This window comes from Anolis sagrei, chromosome 5 (assembly GCF_037176765.1).
Source record: "Anolis sagrei isolate rAnoSag1 chromosome 5, rAnoSag1.mat, whole genome shotgun sequence".
NCBI classification, from domain to species: domain Eukaryota; kingdom Metazoa; phylum Chordata; class Lepidosauria; order Squamata; family Dactyloidae; genus Anolis; species Anolis sagrei.
Window position 1 is genome coordinate 40,250,841 of NC_090025.1, and position 20,458 is coordinate 40,271,298.

The 20,458-nt window shown below is 41.2% G+C and overlaps 2 protein-coding genes across 2 annotated transcripts; both read left to right on the top strand.

Moving 5' to 3' along the window:
* Positions 1–1,580: 1,580 nt before the first annotated feature.
* On the top strand, positions 1,581–2,614 carry LOC137097067 (uncharacterized). Its single transcript, XM_067468373.1, has 2 exons — positions 1,581–2,342; positions 2,466–2,614. Exons 1-2 carry the CDS (start codon positions 1,656–1,658, stop codon positions 2,550–2,552), a joined length of 774 nt encoding a protein of 257 aa, XP_067324474.1. The 5' UTR covers positions 1,581–1,655; the 3' UTR covers positions 2,553–2,614.
* A 2,364-nt stretch (positions 2,615–4,978) lies between these two features.
* Positions 4,979–6,289, top strand: LOC132770229 (uncharacterized protein F54H12.2-like). Its single transcript, XM_060767132.2, has one exon. It carries the CDS (start codon positions 4,979–4,981, stop codon positions 6,287–6,289), a length of 1,311 nt encoding a protein of 436 aa, XP_060623115.2.
* The last annotated feature ends 14,169 nt before the right edge of the window (positions 6,290–20,458 follow it).

Sequence of the window (20,458 nt, forward strand, 5' to 3'; positions counted from 1 at the left end):
ACAGCTGAGTGGTTGTGAATAGAGATCAAAAGGAGAAGATAAGCAGTGACAAATGAAGGCTCAAGCCATTTGCTTATCAGCAGCATTAAGGCAATGGAAAAGAGGGCCAAGCAGAGGGTGAAGTATGAGCCAGAAAAGAGGACAGCTTCTTGAGCCGAATCAATGTCCGAACTGTAATAGAGCCATGGGCATTGAATGAGAAATGTCCCAGATGATGAGAGGAAGAGAAAAAGGTTACAGATAGGAAGACCCAGAGAGCTGCCCTTCTATCAAGAGTCACAGGAGCAGCCAAGGGAGGAAAAAAAAAATCATTGGATTGGCCAAATGCCCCCAATGAAGAAGGCAGAAGACTCAAGTCAGTCAAGAGTTCTAACCTTAGGATCCCTATTCAAGGCAATAGTAGGATCCCAGAAAACATTTTTGGTAGACATAAGAGCAGAAGAAATCAGTGATACCAGTGGCACCATAACCCAGAAAGCCATAAAGCTCATGGGAGCCACTGAAGATCAATGCCTACCTCCTTTCCAAAGAAAAAAAAGAAAGAAAGAAAGAAAGAAAGAGGAATAAAAAGTCAGCTAGCAACAAAAGAAGTTACCATCAGTTTTCTATATATGCCTAACTCCCCAGTTCATTGCTGGGAAGTGACTTGCCATGCAAACAAAGTCTAATAATTATTCTTTGAGGAAAATGATTTTGCTAAGATGGCTTTAGAAAATAACAAGGCCCTTTGCACCTCACCTGTCCCATGGTGGAGGCTGCTAGTAGTTTAAAAAGGCTCAGAGAAAAATGAATAGGAGAAAGTTTGAAACTCCTGAGGTATGGGCAGAAAACAACCCCCCCGGAATAGCCAAATGCATACCTCCAAAATAGTACAGCCGATTCCAGGAGCCTGTCAGTCAGTCTGAAGAAAACACTCCAATTCCTAGACCCAGCCGTGCAAAAACTGAAGTCAAATACTTAGGATTCCAGATAAAAGAGGGTCATAGGACGGACAAGCAAGCCATTTGCCAGATCTTAGTCCCCAATACAAGGAAGCAAGTCCAATGCAAGTCCATAGGTGCAACAAGATTCTGTAAAATTTGGATCTCTATGAAGTAATTGGCAAATTCTTGTGTCAAGTTACAAAGGGGGGCGAAAGAGAGCCCTTTCCAGTGGACACAAGAGCAAAATGCTGCCTTTCAGCAAATAAAAGTCTGTGCTGAATACAGTCTAGTAGTAAAAGGTGGCACCTCTCGTCAAACTCAAATTTGACAGGTACCACGCCCACTTTTGGGGAAGGCCCCTCCCACGCCCCGCCCACTCAATGCCCGGAAGTCCCGCCTGCCCTAAACAGGAAATGGATGCCTGAGAGTCCCTCCCACGGGCTGAAACCCCACCCCAGTGTCCACCCCACCCCCGCCCTAACCCATTGTGTGGAACATAGCATGGATAGACCTATCCCCAATGAATGGCATGTGGAAATGAACAGCCTGAGCCCCTAGCGGCCCCTTTCTAAGATGCCATCACGTGTTGCGTTGTAACCAATAGGGAATGGTTTAGGTTCATAAGGTGACCATGTGATAGTGGGGCCCAATAGGCGTTGTTTTTAGGGGTTAAATAACCATAGTAGAGTTTTAGGGAGCCTGCTCTGACTATTTTGCAGAACAACACATAATATGGAATCGCCCGCTGGCCCTTCAACCTCCGTGAGCCTTTCAGCACCAGATGCGCCTAGAAAGAAGCAATCAACTATGAAGAGAATAGCTGAAAGCGAGTACAGGTACTGGTCTTATCCAATCACGGAGGGGGCAACAGGATTTTCCATACCGGGAACACCTGTGAACAGTCCTAAAAAGCGGAGAGAATCCTCGAGTGCAAAACCACCGACAAGGCTCAACTTATTACCGGGTCTTTATGCTGTGGAAAATAAATTCACAGATGTTGAGCCTGATTTTTATGGTCGGGGTACAGACCGTGTCGATTTGAAAAAGCTTTACCCTGAAATGCCGAGAATGCGATGTGGCGACGCTGATGTGGATGTTGATGATGAAGGGTATGGAAGTCTGACTAATAACCTCGGCTACCAGGACGAAGAGATAGTGCCTGATACAGACCCTGAGGATTTGAGAAGATGGCATGCCAAAATGGAGGAAAAACGCCGGGCGGAGGCTGAGGCTGAAAAGATGGATGAAGGAATGGACTGTAAAGCAGACTATAAGGATAGCGAGAGTATGTGTGAAGAACCAAACCCAGACAGAAGCATTCGGAGGTCACTCCTATCTGATCTGTTGAAGTATGCGGCAGAGGAAAAGGAAAACACGGCTGTTGATGAAAACACTTCTGACGGTTTTGAGAGTTCTAAGGTAAGTGTTAGAATGTTCATACTGTGTATGTGTGGGGGTGGGGTAGGGTGGGGTATGGTGTTGTGAAAGAGAGTGATGAAATTGTGTGTTGTAGACTCAATGCTATTTGTTTGATTTCCATAGGGAAGTATCCACCTTTCGGGTGATGTGCGGAATCTACAGATCGGGGACTCGCAGACCATGGAAGTTTCCATCATGTCCTGTCTTTAAAACAAATCCTGCAGAATAGAGATGCTATGTGTGTTTTCTCAATAAAATGAGTTTGATCTGTACCCTTGTGTTCATTTCATGCATTAAGAGCCATGTCAGAATACGCAGAAATCCTAAAGAAAATATATTATTCGCCGGGGAAGGTAGGAAGCCTCGGAGGTGTTTGTCCGCTTTTTCAAGAAGCCAGAAAACAATGCAAAAGTGTGAGGAAGCGGGATGTTACTCAATGGTTATCCAAACAAGACAGTTACACGTTACACAGGCCAGCGAGGATCCATTTTAGAAGAAACAAGACTATTGTTTCTCATGTGGATTCTCAATGGCAGGCAGATTTAGTGGATATGCAGCGACTTTCAAAGTATAACCGTGGTTACAAATACATTTTAACAGTGATAGACATCCTGTCTAAATACGCATGGGGGGTACCTCTGAAGGATAAGTCAGCTAGAGAGGTGGCAGGGGGGCTTAATGCAATCTTTACACAAGATGGTCGAAAACCTGAAAAATTACAGACAGACCGGGGGCGAGAGTTTCTAAACAAGTCAGTATCCACGCTTATGAAACATCATGGGGTCCAACACTTTGTCACCAACAACGAGGTTAAAGCTGGAGTTGTGGAGCGATTTAACAGAACTTTAAAAACAAAAATGTGGAGATATTTCACAGCTCATAACACTTTTACCTACATCGATGTTCTGCCTTTGTTACTCAAAAGTTATAACCACAGTTTTCACCGCACTATCAAAGCGAGACCCGTAGATGTTAACGACTCCAACGCCTTAACAGTGTGGAGGAGAGTTTACGGGCCCCCTGTGAAAAGAATAGAGGTAAAAGCAAACCAAATCAGAAAAGGAGACCACGTGAGGATTTCCAAAAGCAAGGGTAAATTTGCTAAGGGGTATGAACAGAACTTTACCACAGAGATATTCATTGTGGACCAGGTTCTTCAAAAAACAGACAAGCCGGTGTTTCTTTTGAAAGATTATGGGGGTGAAGATGTCATAGGCAGCTTTTATGCTGAAGAACTGCAAAAGATTAATACAGACAAAGACTGCATCTACAGGATTGAAAAAATTCTATCCACAAAAGGCCAAGGGGCGAGAAAGCAATACTTAGTGAAATGGTTAGGATGGCCTAGCAAGTTCAACAGTTGGGTTCAGGCTTCCGAAGTAACAGAACTTGCCTAGCTGAGAGCTTTTTATTCCTAAGGAAAGAAATGGGGGATGGTGGTTTTTACGTCACATTACCTAGCAATGCGAGTGCTATAGCCTTTCCCGGGAACTCCATTTCAAGCTTCACTATATCATTAGCAAAACCTCTAGAGCTCTCGGGGGCCTGGGAAGTAGGACTAGTTGAAATACAGTATCCTCACACCTGGGATAATCTGACGACCCACCCAACTTTTACTATTGTACAAGAAGAAAAGAAGTGGGTCTTCTTTCTGGAGAACGGGTATTATTCTAACATCCCAGAGCTGTTGAGATATATGAACGAACGCATTACAGCACGATGGAACCCACTGAATGCGGTTCTTAAATATGAACCAGTGAGCAGAAGGGTCCTACTTAAACCCGAGAATAAGTATAAGATAGTAGCTGATAAGGAATTACAGTATATATTAGGGCTGCCCCCCAACATTCCGGCCAATGAGTCAGCTTTCTCAGCAGACATCACAGGAGGTTTCAACACCTTATATGTTTACACCGATATAGTGGAGCACCAGCTCGTTGGGGATTTCTACGTTCCTCTGCTGCGATGTGTGCCGGTGCAAGGGAAGAATAACGATCGTATCAACATCTGTTACGATAAACCCCACTACATCCCCGTGAGCAAACACCACATAGACACTCTCACTGTCGAGATAAAGTCAGACCAGAACAAAAATGTACCATTTCGTTTTGGAAAGGTGATCGTGAAGCTTCACTTCCGCCCCAGGAGGACCTAGGATTTTTAAAATGGTCATCTTGAAATCCTATGGGGACCCGGGTCTTTATAAAAACTATTACAGGGCACAAGCTGGAAACGGTCTACCGGGGTATCATGGTATTCCACAAATGTATGGCTCGGGCCTAGGCGGGATTTTCAGAAGCCTTTTCCGAAAAGCTGTACCGCTTTTGAGAAGAGGCTTTGACATCATTAAACCCCACGCTAAAACAGCCGCGCGTAATATAGCCAACGACATGGTCGGTCATATCACCCAGGCTGTTCTAAACAGAACAAGACCTGCAAACCCTCAAGAGGGATCGGGGCTTATGTATATTAGAAGGAGAAGAGGGTTAAAAAGAAAAGCATCGCAACTGAGATTGAAAGGCCCTCCTCAACCCATTAAAAGGAAAGTGCAACGTAGAAAGAAACCCCAGAAGCGTCGAGGAGGTAGAAAGAGGAGGAGGATACAGTCTACGAACGATATATTCTAAAACGGCAGCATGGCTTTTATTCACGGTTGTTCTGAAGAGTGCACCAAATCCGAACTTGATTTGTTTCACATTGGGCCTACACAAACTAGTATTGAGAGAAGCCTTTATATTGAAGTTCCACCATTAACCGCTCTCACAGAATCCTCACCCTTGGACTTTTTTATTGCCGGAAATGGCGAAGACTATATGGATCTCAACAACACACTTTTATATCTGACGTGCAAAGTGGTGAATGAAGACGGATCAAACCTGGCTAACGGGGCTGCGGTAGGTCTCGTGAATTACCCGATAGCCTCCATTTTCAGCCAGTTAGATGTGACTTTAGGGGACCGACTCATCAGCCAAAGTAACAACTGCTATCCTTACAGAGCATACATTGAATCCGTGCTGAACTATTGCGAAGACACACTAGCCACGCAATTTACGGCCGGGGCTTTTTATAAAGACAATGCAGGGGAACACGAGATTACGGCTCTGGATGGGGCAAATAAAGGTTTTAGCAAAAGAGCATTCCTGGGAGCTGGTAGTAAAAAAATAGACTTGATGGGACATCTCCATGCTGACTTGTTTTTCCAAGAAAAACTGCTGCTGAACGGTGTTGATGTGAAAATTAAACTCACCCGCAATAAAGATGCCTTCTGCTTAATGAGCAACGATGCAAACAGGCATTACAAATTACAGATTTTATCAGCCTCCCTCTTTGTCAAAAAAGTGAAATTAACACCAGGCGTTCGCCTAGGACACGCTGAAGCCCTCCTGACATCTAATGCCAAATACCCAGTGGACCGTGTAAGCATGAAAGTATTCAGCATACCGGTAGGGAGCCGTGTCTCCAATCAAGAGAACCTGTTTTTGGGACAACTTCCTAAACAGGTGGTGCTAGCACTCGTCGATAACGATGCTTTCAGCGGGTCATACACTAAAAACCCTTTCAACTTTAAGCATTATGACATCAATTTTGCAGCACTCTACTTGGATGGTGAGCAGTATCCTATGAAACCATTTCAACCCAATTTTGAAGAGGATAATTGTGTGAGAGAATATATGAGTTTAGTCCAGACCGCTGGCAAACACATGAGAGACAGCGCACTTTTAATTAACCGTGAGGAGTATGCAAAAGGCTACACACTCTTTGCATTTGACCTGACTCCGGATCAAGAATGTGCAGACCATTACTCGCTGATTAAAACTGGAAACCTGAGGGCAGAGCTGCGTTTCGCCAAGCCTCTGCCAACAACCGTCAATATGGTGGTTTACGGCGTTTTTGACAACGTGATAGAAATAAATCACAGGAGAAACGTCTTGTTTGATTATATGTGAAATGGATAGCCTGCAGTTAACTCGACTACTAAGCTCAAACCCCTATACTCAGAACGCTTTCTATGGGGTGTTACCCTGTGACAAGCTTCCAAGAAAGCACATCCAGCAAAGACCAGTGGCGCTGATTATCAATACTCACCCCCATAACCTTCCAGGAGAACACTGGTTAGCTGTTTACCTACCGAATGAAAGGACAGCCGAATTTTTTGACTCATATGGTCACACTCCTGACTATGCTTTGTTTCCCAAAGCCATTGTGAACTTTTTAAGAAGAAATGCTGGCAAAACTGTGTTTCATTGCAAACCTGTACAGGCCTCAGACTCGGTTGTTTGTGGACATCACTGCATTTTTTTCATTCATCAAAGATGTATGGGGGTATCCTTTAAAAATATTAGCGCGTTATATTCCGACGATTTGGATAAAAATGACAAAATGGTTATGCGTTTTGTGAAGAAAATGAACACAAGGACCCGTTCCTCAGATATGTTTCAAACGATGCAACATTGTATGTCCTGTAGTGCATTTCATAAACGTCTTTTAATAAACAGACCCTCCTAGAGGGTGCTTTTGGAATATGATCTGTGTCACTATTTTCTCTTTTTAAAAGAACAGGCAATGACAATAAATCCAAATTTAAGAAAAGAAGTATTTTATTTGGTGAAAATAAAATTATTATAAGCTAATCCAGGTAGGAGAGCTAGCTTGCCGATGCTCCCTAGAAGATTTGCGTCTTTGAGTTGGGGGTGAAGCTGTTGGGTTTTTTAAATAATCCAGGAGTTGGCGATTGGACGTATTACCTATCACGGAAGACGGGGTGTTTATTTCAGCCAAGGCTTTCATAAAAACATCCCACCCTTTAGGGAGACGTGTAACAGAAACCGCATTAGCTTGAGTTGCAGCTTTGACTAAGTCCAAGATGTTAGATCCAGGAATGACTTCTCCTTTATACACGAAGGATCCTTTATCATCCCATGTAGAAATATTCCTGTTTAGGGTTAATTTGTTGAGTATTAATCTTGCGTGACTCTTGTATCTAACAGGCAGGCTGTCTACCACTTCACGAAACACGTTGTCAGCAAAGGGGTCTGTTGTTTCTTCAGCAGTTGGTTCAGGTAGAAACAGGTTTAAATTTTGTTTCTCAGCATCCCTCTGTTTTACATGGGTTAAATATTTTTGAAGTAAGGTATTGTAGAGTCGTGCTTTTTCATGTTCGGATAAATCAGTCCGGTGTAGAATCCCCTGCATTTCTCTATCTAAGGATGAGATAGCTGTAGTTCGTATGTTTTCATCCTTTGGAAGTGGGGTTCTTAATTGATCCAGCTGACGGCTGGGGACCAAATACATTTTTTCAGCGTGTTCCATCACTGGTTTGTTAAAAGTCCGGTTAACAGGGGAACCGCAAAACTTAGCAGTGGGCCCAAAAACCCTCCAGACTGTTTCACAAGAGCCTTCTTTTTCTGAAGAGACACTTTGCTGTTTCCCAGAATTCTAATAAGCCGGTGTCTTTTTCTCAACGTTCGTAGCTGATGCGGCGCCAGAGGGATGTTTCCTTTTAAAGTATTGAGGGCTATTTCTGAGAGAGTAGCAATTAAATCGTTGGAGCCCATGCACAATATGGCTTTTCTCTGACGTGGGGGTACCTTAATAAGCAGTTTTAATAGTTCCAGGTTTCTCTTTACACGGGTGGACATGATGCGCCGGTGGAGGAGCAGATGGCTGTTGGTCCTATGTTGTTTAAAACAAAGACCGTTTGTGATTCTGTGGTTTTTTCTTCATCAAATATACCACAGGCCAATCTGGCGGAAAGATTCCGGTTCTTAATCTGTACGCTTCTGGTGTAGTACCATGCAAATCTACCACTAAATAACCGTGAGGTTTGCTTGTTGCATCAGAAAAAGATTCCATGAAAAAACGTGTGTTTCCCGGGTACATCTGACGGGCCAGGGTTGCTATCTGTAGTTTATCCCTTGGGTTTTTAAATAGCACCATATATTTTGCATTAAGGCTGATGGTTCTGTTGCTTTTACCTTTGCAAAAAATATTTTGTGTGATGAGGAAAACACTTATATTCCGATGGTGGACATACTGTGTAAAACACATTTCCAAACCAATGCTATTGCAAGCAGACTGCATCAAATCATCGATAATGATAAAATTGACTTTATTGGTTGGTAACAATTCATCATCATCAAATTTTTCAGGTAATCCCTGCACAAACTGAATAAAGACGTATTTACACTGGAGTTCATTGTACAGGGGCTGCCAACAATTGTAAAACCACACAATATTTTGCGGTAGTACAGAGAACACATTTTCAGCATGATCCAACATATTTTTTATAAAATACGTTTTGCCACATCCGCTAGGACCAGCGAGAATTGCAGAGAAGGGGTGCTGCCAACGTGTCTCCAATTCAGTATCCATAAGGGAGCGTTGTAAACCCTTCCTTAATCACTCTTTTATCAAATACAACCTTCTGAGTTTTTTTGAGAGTTTTCGTGTGAAGCGTCCACTGGCGCTTATTTCGAACAATACCTGGCTGATGTATCACAATTTCACGAGGCTGTCCATCTTTCTTGTCTGAGACGTAATCAAATGCCAGGTCTTTAAGACTAGTAAAATTAATTTTCTCACAGTTCGCGCTATTCAGGGTGATCCCCTTTACCTTCATACAAGCTGTACCATCAGACAATTTATAGCCATAGGATTTCGGACCAATGCTGACAAACTCTGTAATAGTCTGATCTGGCGGAATTTCACTTGTGAGGTCCCCTAAATAATCCCCTAGAGGTGGTTCCCATTCACCTTCCTTACTTACAAAAATGACACTGTCTGTGTCATGATACAAAACACGTCTGCCTAACCTATCTAACAAATTGTAGAGTTCAAGCCTTGCATATGCCGTGGTAAAACATGCTATGAATTCATTTTTTCTCCCAGAGGTTGTCACACGGTCGTCGGAATATTTCCACGAGAGACAGACAGCCTCTTCATCCAGAAACTCACACATGGACACCTTATAGGCATCAGAAAATAGAATTTGAAAGAAATCCTCCGGATCTCTCAGCACTTCTGTGACTGCTAAATTTGTTCTCTGCCCAAACTTTCCCCACAAGGAATTTAAAAACAATTTGGCAATTTGACGCTTTGCAGGATTCACCGCAATTTCCTTTCTACGTAAACGCACGCCCTCCCGTGCACGATAATCCCTTATATACTTAGATTTATCTTGCTTACTTACACACCATTGAGGGTAACCAGAAGCCTCCTGCTTTTGACGAAGATGCAATTTTATATACTCCGAAAACAGATCTGCAGAACGATGCTCAAAATGCCAGACCTCAAAAATCTCGACAACTCTATAACCCTTTGCTATAGCTACGTTCAACTCAACTGTACACCATGTACCTGATAACGCTCTCTCCTCATCTGTGTGGTCGCAAGGCTCCTGATGTTGGGTTTCTGCACAGCTTGAGCACAGGACGAACATGAGTTTTCCAGAGATTCTGGAAGGCAAAACTGGGAAATAGAGATTTCTAGGGGGAAAAACCTTGGCTTTTACCAGTCCGAAATAATTTGAAAGGGGCTTAAAATCCTTGTAGATGATTTTAGGATGCCCCAAGGGATACTCTTTTGTTTTGTTGACATAGGGATACAGACTGGTAAAGTCATAATATTTCACAGCTTCCCCATCTTTAGGTTTATAATAGAGACATACAGCATTTGTGCGACCGCCAAAAAGCGCATCGCGAGGTTTTAGCGGATCTGGAAATTTGGCGTTTGCAAGATAAGCCTGGACTTCCAAATCTGTTTTTACCATATGTCTCCACTCATGCTCCCAAATGGCGCACACTTCGAACCCTAAGCGTTGGAGGTCTGCATTCCTTTTCTGTGTCGCATTAAAAAGAAACTCATAACTTTTCCCCACCAGGGTATTGACCTCCTCTGGAGAATAACATTGGACACATCCATGAAAAAAACAACCCAGAAATTCATAGGCAATTTCCCTTTCACCCACAACTGCATAACCGTCTAGAAAATAATCGCCAACTTTAACCTCCCCGCCATTCAGAGCATGGCGTATTTCAACCTTTTCCTTATGACTAACAAAAGAGAGCCACTGTATAGACGCCGATGAGAATCGCTTGTACTGATTATGATAATCATTACAACTTGGGATAGCTATAGTATCCTTCCTAAGAAATTTGAACCTGTACATTGCTAGAGCTACACCTGCAATGGTCGGATATTGTAACGGATCTATAGCCGCTCTGTATTTTATGACTTTTTCTTTTTTCTTGCCTACGAGAACTTTCCTGATCGCCGTTGTGAGTTGAACTATTTCGTGTCTGTACTTGGTACAGGCCTTCACCAAAATCTCTACATCCTTCTGACAGTAGTATGCTAACTCTTTTTGCATATCGAAGGTTTTTGAGCGGTTCTCTTCATACCACTTGGTAAAGGCTGTCTTTTCAGCAGGCATCATGTATTCTACACCATAGTATTTGGGCAGCGGCAAAGGCCCAACATAATTCCAATTCTCAGCTGTGTTGAAATAATGTGGAAAATAGCCTTTCACCTCATCGAACCCTAAAGCTTTTGGTAATTTAGAGAGTGCCATGGGAAGGTGACTGAGTGAGTCAATGAATTTTATGCCTAACGCTACAATTGTAACACAGATTAACTTACCACCTTGTGCTATAATTTTAACATCCAGTTTCTCCTTCACTAACTGATTGAGTATAAAGTAACAGTCATATCCCTTTGAATTGTGGGCTATGAATGTTGAATCTTTGAAGGCGCCATCTTTTGTAAACGTCTTAATAAACTGTTCAACACAGTTTTCACCCCTAAATTCCCATGTTTTACCTGCAAACTTCCACGGGGCCACACCCCCCACTATTTCATCATCACTATCCTCAGACCCGCTATCCTCTTCCACGTAATCTGGTTTAAAACATTCCACTGTTTCCCCTGGAAAAGCTTTTATAAAACAATACACTGGCTTATGAACCCCCGATTCTTGTTGTGATTCAAAGTCATAAAACAAGTATTTCACAGAAAGCTTTGGCCGATTAAGTGTTTGCATGTAACACACGTGGTCTTCATCTTCAACAATGTACCCCCAACAAACCATGCACTGTCTACCCTTGCATCTTTCATCATCATGATCTGCATCCTGATAATGACAACACTTTGTACAATACCTCCTCGCTGGACATTTGACTTTCTTCTCTAAGAACAGTTGTTGATGTAATTTTAAGCAAGCGTTTGACCTACAATGAAATTTACATCTCAGACAACGAACCTGCTCATCAACTACGTTAGAGCAGTCCTTTCTCATACACATTCTACAATAAAACAGACAGCTGTGTCTGTCATGATTGTAGAGTTTGCGACAAAATTGACAGTAGTTACGCATACCAAAAAGAGCTTTTACATTCAGGACCCCGTAGAAATGTTCTTCGTGTAATAGTAATGTATAGGCTTTGGGATAAATGGGTCCTTCTGTTTTAAAAACACACCATCCTGACTTTTTTGAGTAATAGGCTACATCGATGTTGACTCTTAAATGCTGTTCGACTGTAGAAATGTCCTTAAGGGTTACCTTTTTTTTATCAGACCAACCAAGCTCCATATGCAGTTTTTGACCAGCTGTCAACATTTCGGAATCTGTGGGCTTCTGTAAACTCATAACCCCGAATAAAGCTCCACCAAAGCATAGATTGCTTCCTGAATAATTCAAATCTATCAAATATTGTCTTTTTCGGGCTATTATTTCACTCGCAGGGATTGACCCCAGTTTTCGATGTGCTCCCCCCCGTAGTGGTTTTGTTATAGTAACCACGAACTCAAAATCTCCGTGCGCACATATTTCCATACTGCTTTGTAAGAGGCGGCTAAGGTTTGATAGGAACTCATCAGCATTAAATAGTTCCCTGCTTCTTTTAAAAGAAAAGAGTGGATTTCGTAATCCTGAGGCTTCTAGTCTCACCTGAACAAAATCATCAGGTTCGATTCTAGAGCCCATCCGGTCTAATATGCCCTGTATCGCCATGTATAATGCCGTTACAATCTCTGCGTATGACCTAATCATTTCTAAATTTCTGAAACGGTATACCTCAACGAATCGCCATGTGCTGAAATCAGGAATTGGATGCCGCCATGAGCGCACGCATTCAGCAAACACTGGGTGTGAACCATTAACCTCAACAGCATTGTGGGCTTCCTGCTGGATTTGATCACCAACATTAGATGCAGCTCCTAAGTGATGGTGCTCTGGAGAATGTGTGTCTGTACTGGAAGGAGAAGCCGCGTCTGACCTCATTAAGGGGCATGCTCTTTTATGTTTTTTCTTACTTTTGGATCTGGCAAGAGTTTGTCTCGCCTTTTTTATCAATTTACGTCTTCTTTTCCAGTACAGATCTCCAGGACAGGGCTTCTTTTGCTTTCTTTTCCCCCTACTGTTCATACCCCCACCCCTCTGATAGTAAGCTGACTTTGTAAGCATCCGATATTTTTCTAGTGCTTTAATTGCCGAATAAATTTTTTGTAAATCACGGTCCATTATTTGAGCATTTCTCTCCTTACAAGCCATAATCCGTTTATGATTGTGGACCACTTCCGCTGTCAATCTATTAAGTTCATCATAACATTCATTCAATGTAGTAAATTTTCTTTTTTGGGGGGTTTGGCCTTGGGCATCTTTAACGCCAGCGTCGTCTTTTTGCTTTTTGCGGGGTTTAGTTGCTTTCTGAGTTTCTGGTCTGCCACGTTTCATCCCTTTTCCTAAAAGTAACAAATAAAATATCAATACATGAATAACTATTTCTCATATGTGTAGCAAGACATTCTGTAGGAGAGACAAACACCTCATTACCTTGATTTTTTGAAGTTGACGGAATGGATGTGACAGGGTTGTCAGAATGAATATCTAGAAAATACAATTACAACCACATGGTTAGCTTGTCCTAAAAACTTCCTTATGAATGGTTATTTTATTTATTTATAGGGTTGTTCTATTGATTTCTGTAAGTTCATTATTTCATAGGGTTGAGACTGTTATTGCTTTGATTAAAATTTATTTAGTATTTTAAATAGTATTTTATGTTGTGTTTTTGATACACAATGGTCCGTTTATAAGCCGTGGGTTAGCATTACCTGTATTTATAGAATCATTGGTATCAGCCTTTTGGACAGCAGCAGCTGCAGCGGCGGCAGAGGCGTCATCAACGAAATCAGAAAATACTCCACCTTCTGAAAATAGACATGTATTTCAGAAAACACACAGACACACTCATTGTGCATTCATTTTATTATTATTATTAATATTATATATTATTTCAGGGTATAAGAACAAACCTCCTATCAGTTGTGGATCTGGCTCTTCAGCAGTTATAATTTCACTATCCGCTAAAACATCATGTAGAGCCATATTTGAATCATCGTATGGTGAAGGGTGGATAATAGCGGCTGTGTATACATGTCTCATTTCTAGAGGAATTGATGTATTGTATCTAGGTTGGGCAAGAAGGGGAGAAGATGATGGTTAAAACAGGTTGTGCATAGTTAAAACCGCATTAAAATAGAACGAAGGCCTAGGTCTCATTATTATTATATAATATTAATAAACAATTGAAAAAGACACACATATAATAATGAAAAGAAAAGGGGTGCAGTTATAAAAGCTGCTCTAAGCCAACCTCTCCTCCTTCCCCTTGCTAACCTTTGCATGGTTGAAAAGTTAGAATACTCAATTACTATCCCCTGCACAATGCATATTCAAGGCTTTTTCTCATTGTTAAGAGATAACGACACGTTAGCAGCTAGTTACTTTCACAGTGATTTGCTAATCCGCTGATCAGATACACATGGTATTATTTTCATGGCTTTTCTAGACCCCAGAAAGAGAGTGTGTGAGAGTTACAGCATGTTTAAGCAGAAGAAGAAGAGAAGGCTATTTGATCGCTATGTATAAATATGTGAGAGGAAGCCACAGGGAGGAGCGAGCAAGCTTGTTTTCTGCTTCCCTGGAGACTAGGACGCAATGGAGCAAGGGGCTTCAAACTACAAGAAAGGAGATTCCATCTAATATATTGTATATACATTTAATATTGAACAACAGTGTTAATATAATGCTTTGCTTGAATATTGTGACAACATGTCTTAGTACAAGAACGTAAAATATGTTAATATTGTTCAACGCTAATAATATAATACTAATAATGTTATATATATATATATATATATATATATATATATTTGGCAGCATAGTAATATGTATTGATAATATATTATGTCAGTTAATAATCAATATGTTGTATATACACATAATATTGCTGATATTTTGTATTATTTATATAAAACATTTAAAACAAATGAAAAGGGGTGCAGTTATAAAAGCTGCTCTAAGCCAACCTCTCCTCCTTCCCCTTGCTAACCCTTTGCATGGTTGAAAAGTTAGAATACTCAATTACTATCCCCTGCACAATGCATATTCAAGGCTTTTTCTCATTGTTAAGAGATAACGACACGTTAGCAGCTAGTTACTTTCACAGTGATTTGCTAATCCGCTGATCAGATACACATGGTATTATTTTCATGGCTTTTCTAGACCCCAGAAAGAGAGTGTGTGAGAGTTACAGCATGTTTAAGCAGAAGAAGAAGAGAAGGCTATTTGATCGCTATGTATAAATATGTGAGAGGAAGCCACAGGGAGGAGCGAGCAAGCTTGTTTTCTGCTTCCCTGGAGACTAGGACGCAATGGAGCAAGGGGCTTCAAACTACAAGAAAGGAGATTCCATCTAATATATTGTATATACATTTAATATTGAACAACAGTGTTAATATAATGCTTTGCTTGAATATTGTGACAACATGTCTTAGTACAAGAACGTAAAATATGTTAATATTGTTCAACGCTAATAATATAATACTAATAATGTTATATATATATATATATATATATATATATATATTTGGCAGCATAGTAATATGTATTGATAATATATTATGTCAGTTAATAATCAATATGTTGTATATACACATAATATTGCTGATATTTTGTATTATTTATATAAAACATTTAAAACAAATGAAAAGGGGTGCAGTTATAAAAGCTGCTCTAAGCCAACCTCTCCTCCTTCCCCTTGCTAACCCTTTGCATGGTTGAAAAGTTAGAATACTCAATTACTATCCCCTGCACAATGCATATTCAAGGCTTTTTCTCATTGTTAAGAGATAACGACACGTTAGCAGCTAGTTACTTTCACAGTGATTTGCTAATCCGCTGATCAGATACACATGGTATTATTTTCATGGCTTTTCTAGACCCCAGAAAGAGAGTGTGTGAGTGAGAGAGTGAGAGAGAGAGAGAGAGAGAGAGAGAGAGAGAGAGAGTGGTAGAGAGAGAGAGAGAGAGGTAGAGAGAAGGAAGGGCTGGTAGCACTCACCAATCAAACGTGTAGAGGTGCGTCAGAAAATGGAAGGAGAGAATTGAATTTTAAGAAGCTTTTTATACATTTTAGCCTGTGGGCGGGCACTTTTCTTTTGGGGGGCTAGCTCTCCCCATTTTGAAACTGAGAAAGTTCATTGGTTGGTGCCCTAAACACAACCCTTTTGAGGTGTAGTAATATTACAGTTAGATGCTATATGTGTTTTATTAGATAACATGTGATTTACAAGATAACATCTAGCATGTGGATTAATGGTAAAAGTTTGAGACATCCTTTGAAGGCCTAGTATAGCAGTTGGTTCATAGATAGCACCCCCTTTGAAGAAAACAGGCCATTGAAGAAACCAGGCCACTGGAGCTCTGTTTTAGCAGATGGGATGATAGATAGCAGGCCTTTGAAGGAAACAGACCTTAGAAACCAGCCCCACTGGAGCTCTGTTTTAGCAGATGGGGTGATAGTTAGCTCCTGCACAGTGTATTTTGCCATGCACCCCCCCCCTTAGTAAAGGAATGTGGCATTCTGTTGTATTTTAGCAGATAGAAGGCCTGATTTTCAATGTGATTTTCTTTCAAATTATTTCATAAATGTTAAATGGTATTCTGTTTGTGGAGGAGACTGTTTTTAGCTGAGCATGAGCAGATGGGGTGATAGATAGTAGGCCTTTGAAGAAAACAGGCCTTAGAAACCAGGCCACTGGAGCTCTGTTTTAGCAGATGGGGTGATAGATAGCAGGCCTTTGAAGAAAACAGGCCTTAGAAACCAGGCCACTGGAGCTCTGTTTTAGCAGATGGGGTGATAGATAGCAGGCCATTGAAGAAAACAGGCCTTAGAAACCAGGCCACTGGAGCTCTGTTTTAGCAGATGGGGTGATAGTTAGCTCCTGCACAGTGTATTTACCATGCCCCCCCCCCTTAGTAAAGGAATGTGGCATTCTGATGTATTTTAGCAGATAGAAGGCCTGATTTTCAATGTGATTTTCTTTCAAATTATTTCATAAATGTTAAATGAGGATAAAAGGCATAAATGGCATACTGTTTTAAATCATTTTATTCCACATCCTTTTTAAAACGGACAATAATACCCTCAGGTGATTTCACAAAATCCGTGTATTTTCTTTTTTGCAAAATGCGTTTCATCTTTTTAATCAAGTTCTCATTACATCTTTTCAATTCTGAATATAAAAAATCATGTGGAGAATCATTACTCCTTAACGATATTACCAAATTCAGGATATAATCCACTGTTTCATTAGTCAGAGAAAGACATTTTTGGGAATAACTAAATAATATATACATATGGAGCAGACTTTTAAAGCAAACATTGTCACATATATCTCTTAGCTTCTTATTAAAGAATGTTATATTCCATGACACACAGTCATGAGCAAGTTGATTTGGCTGTGACGTCACACAGCCTTCACAAAATTCATATAATTCAGAATCCAAACAATATTCTAAAATAGAATAAATGACTCCTTTTGAAAATGCGTACATGTCTGGTTTCTGGATTTCATCTGTTGGTTGAATATCCCTTTCCAACCCAAGGATGCTTGACACGACCTCGTGTCCAGGGCGCTGAATAGCTGCCATTTCAGGGGTCTCCTATAAAAACAAAATAATCATGTTAAAACACATACAATGATCATTATCCCAACACACACACACACACACACACAAACACCCACGTTCCCTTTTCAAACTTACATGTAGCTGGCCTGGTGCAACACAGCAGAGCTTCCAGAGAGCAGAGATAGGCGGATTTTCAGCAGCCCCCTAAAATGTTTTAAAAGATCAGAGTGTTAGTAATTTACAGGTTATACAACTTCATCCTTTTGAAACATCCCCACCATCCCTTTTCAACCTAAGGTGGATCATAGTAATAGCTTATAAGTATTACCTGCTCAACGTATGCTGGTGTTGAAAGCATATCCAACAGACTGTTCACAGATTCATGAACTACACGTTCTTCCTCCCGAGATCTTTTAGCTTCTTCCCCTTCTTCCTCATCATCCTCAGATGAGCTGATGTACCTTTTCCTACATAGATCATCATCCACTGTTGAATCAGGCAAGTCCATAGTTGAAGGGCCAGCGGGCGATTCCATATTATGTGTTGTTCTGCAAAATAGTCAGAGCAGGCTCCCTAAAACTCTACTATGGTTATTTAACCCCTAAAAACAACGCCTATTGGGCCCCACTATCACATGGTCACCTTATGAACCTAAACCATTCCCTATTGGTTACAACGCAACACGTGATGGCATCTTAGAAAGGGGCCGCTAGGGGCTCAGGCTGTTCATTTCCACATGCCATTCATTGGGGATAGGTCTATCCATGCTATGTTCCACACAATGGGTTAGGGCGGGGGTGGGGTGGACACTGGGGTGGGGTTTCAGCCCGTGGGAGGGACTCTCAGGCATCCATTTCCTGTTTAGGGCAGGCGGGACTTCCGGGCATTGAGTGGGCGGGGCGTGGGAGGGGCCTTCCCCAAAAGTGGGCGTGGTACCTGTCAAATTTGAGTTTGACGAGAGGTGCCACCTTTTACTACTCAGTCTGTTTTCTGCCTGCCTGAAGTAATAAAATCCTTCACTTGTTATGTTGCTGTGAAGGAAGATGTAGCAACAGGCATTTAACTCAAACCATAGACTGTTAGAACTCAAAGGAACCAATTGCTTAGCACCTCAAGAATGCTAAATCATCAGGCACTGTTGTGAATCTTTACATTAAAGGTTCAGCAATGCAATGGTTTAAACTTGCTACCCTCCTGCAAAAGGAACATCATAGCTGTATTGTAAAATGGACACAATTTATACCAGTTGTCCTGACTTAGCTGATGTTCCATTGCAAGAAGTTCAGCTTAACATATACACTGATACAGAGCATGTATTTTCAGTACTTTCAGTACTACATGTCCATGGTGTGCTTTACAAAAGGAAAGAGGACTTTTAACTGCAGCATGCCAACCAGTCAAACATTCAGAAAAAGATATTGCATTTTTTGAAGCTGTATGGGTCCCAAAACAGGTGGTTGTAATGTACAGGGCAGGATCCTTTAGCCAGAAATAAACTAGAGGGCGCAGATGCAGCTGCCACAAAGAAGCAGATGCCATGTCTCTCCAGGTGGCTATCCTACTTCCTTTGCCCAATCCCAGTGTGCAGCCTACCTATAATTAAGAAGAACAGCAATGGGCCCAGAACAATGGTGCAATAGACTTAGCTAACTCTATTGGTTGGTGAGCTTTTCCAGATAAAGAATAATTGTCCCCAGAACCATGGCATTAAAAGTAGTAAAAGGAACTCATGAGTTATTTCAGGAAATGGCACTAGCTAAGCTCTTAGAAAGACAGTTAAACATAGATTGTCTTCACTTTCTTGACAATGGCAGCTTCAGCTAGGTGTCATACCTGTGCCAAAAACACTCAGTGTCAGGGGCAATGCCAGCCCCAGGTATCCAGCATTGTGTAAATGTAAATTTTGAAGCCATAAGTTGTAACAGTGGTACATATTAGATGCATTCCCACCAGAACCATTACACTGTCTTCTTTTGCAAGGTTGTATGAGAGGCCCACTCATTCATTCCCAATGTCATAAAGGGGAATAGCATGAGAAGGGCCCAGGCAAAGAGACAGGAAATGGTTGCTTTGGGAAAATGCTGCAATAGTTATGGCAAATGCTTAATGAGTTCAGGACACACACACACACCTGAACCCCTAATGTTTGTGTAAGCCAGGGGATGAGGTGTGGGTTAAAGAGTGGTAATGAGAAACTTTGCAACTCAAATGAAAAGGTCTTTATGTGGTGATTTTTACATCACCTAGTGCAGTTAAGGTAGCAGAAATCAAACCTTGCTCCCTTGGAGTAGAATTGAGTCTAACTGCTCCCAGTTAGCAAGCTATTTTAGATTCAAAACACCCACTAAAGCTTAAATTAACACAGGATTGTGGTTGTTCTAACCAAATGGAGAAAGGTGGCAGAAAGAAGATTCAGACTAGACATTACTGCAAGACAACCCGGAAGCTCTTGCCCTGCGTACTGTCAGATCTGCACCTGCTTAAGGATGAGAAAACTGGGCTAGACACTGCAGCTTATTCCATGCTTGGAAGCGATTAAGCTCTACGCACTGTCAGACCCACAACTGGAGAGGAAAGAAGACGGAGCTAGGCCTTACTGTAACCCACAGGAAAGGTTACTCAACGTACGGCCAGATTCCAGAAGAATGAGAACTTTGTGAGTGATATATGTTTATTTGTGTGTCAATTTTGTGAATTGGTGACTGGTTCAATAAGCATGCCAAATGTATGTTTGATCAATAATGGGAGAAATGCTAACTTGGGATATATGAGCATTATGAGTCAATTGTAAAATTTTCTTTTCTGTCTGCTTTGATTAATAAGGAAGTTATAGTTTGGCCACTCTAGTCCTATAAGACCAAAAGTCAGACCATTGAGTCTTAAATCCTCCTAGTGTTTTCAATGGTTGCAACATAGATTAATACAGGTTCTGAAAGCAACCCCAGGTAAATGCTTTTGAATAAAGGAAGGAAATTATTCTCAAATAGAAGTTAAGTAGGTGCATTTAGACTTATTTAGACTGGAAAGAAATAATAATAATACCAGAAAAAAGTCTTAAAAGCACCTAAAGGGGGGAATTGATGAGGAGATATTGGAAAAATAGATATTTATTGATTGATCTATGCATAAAAATCATATGTATCTT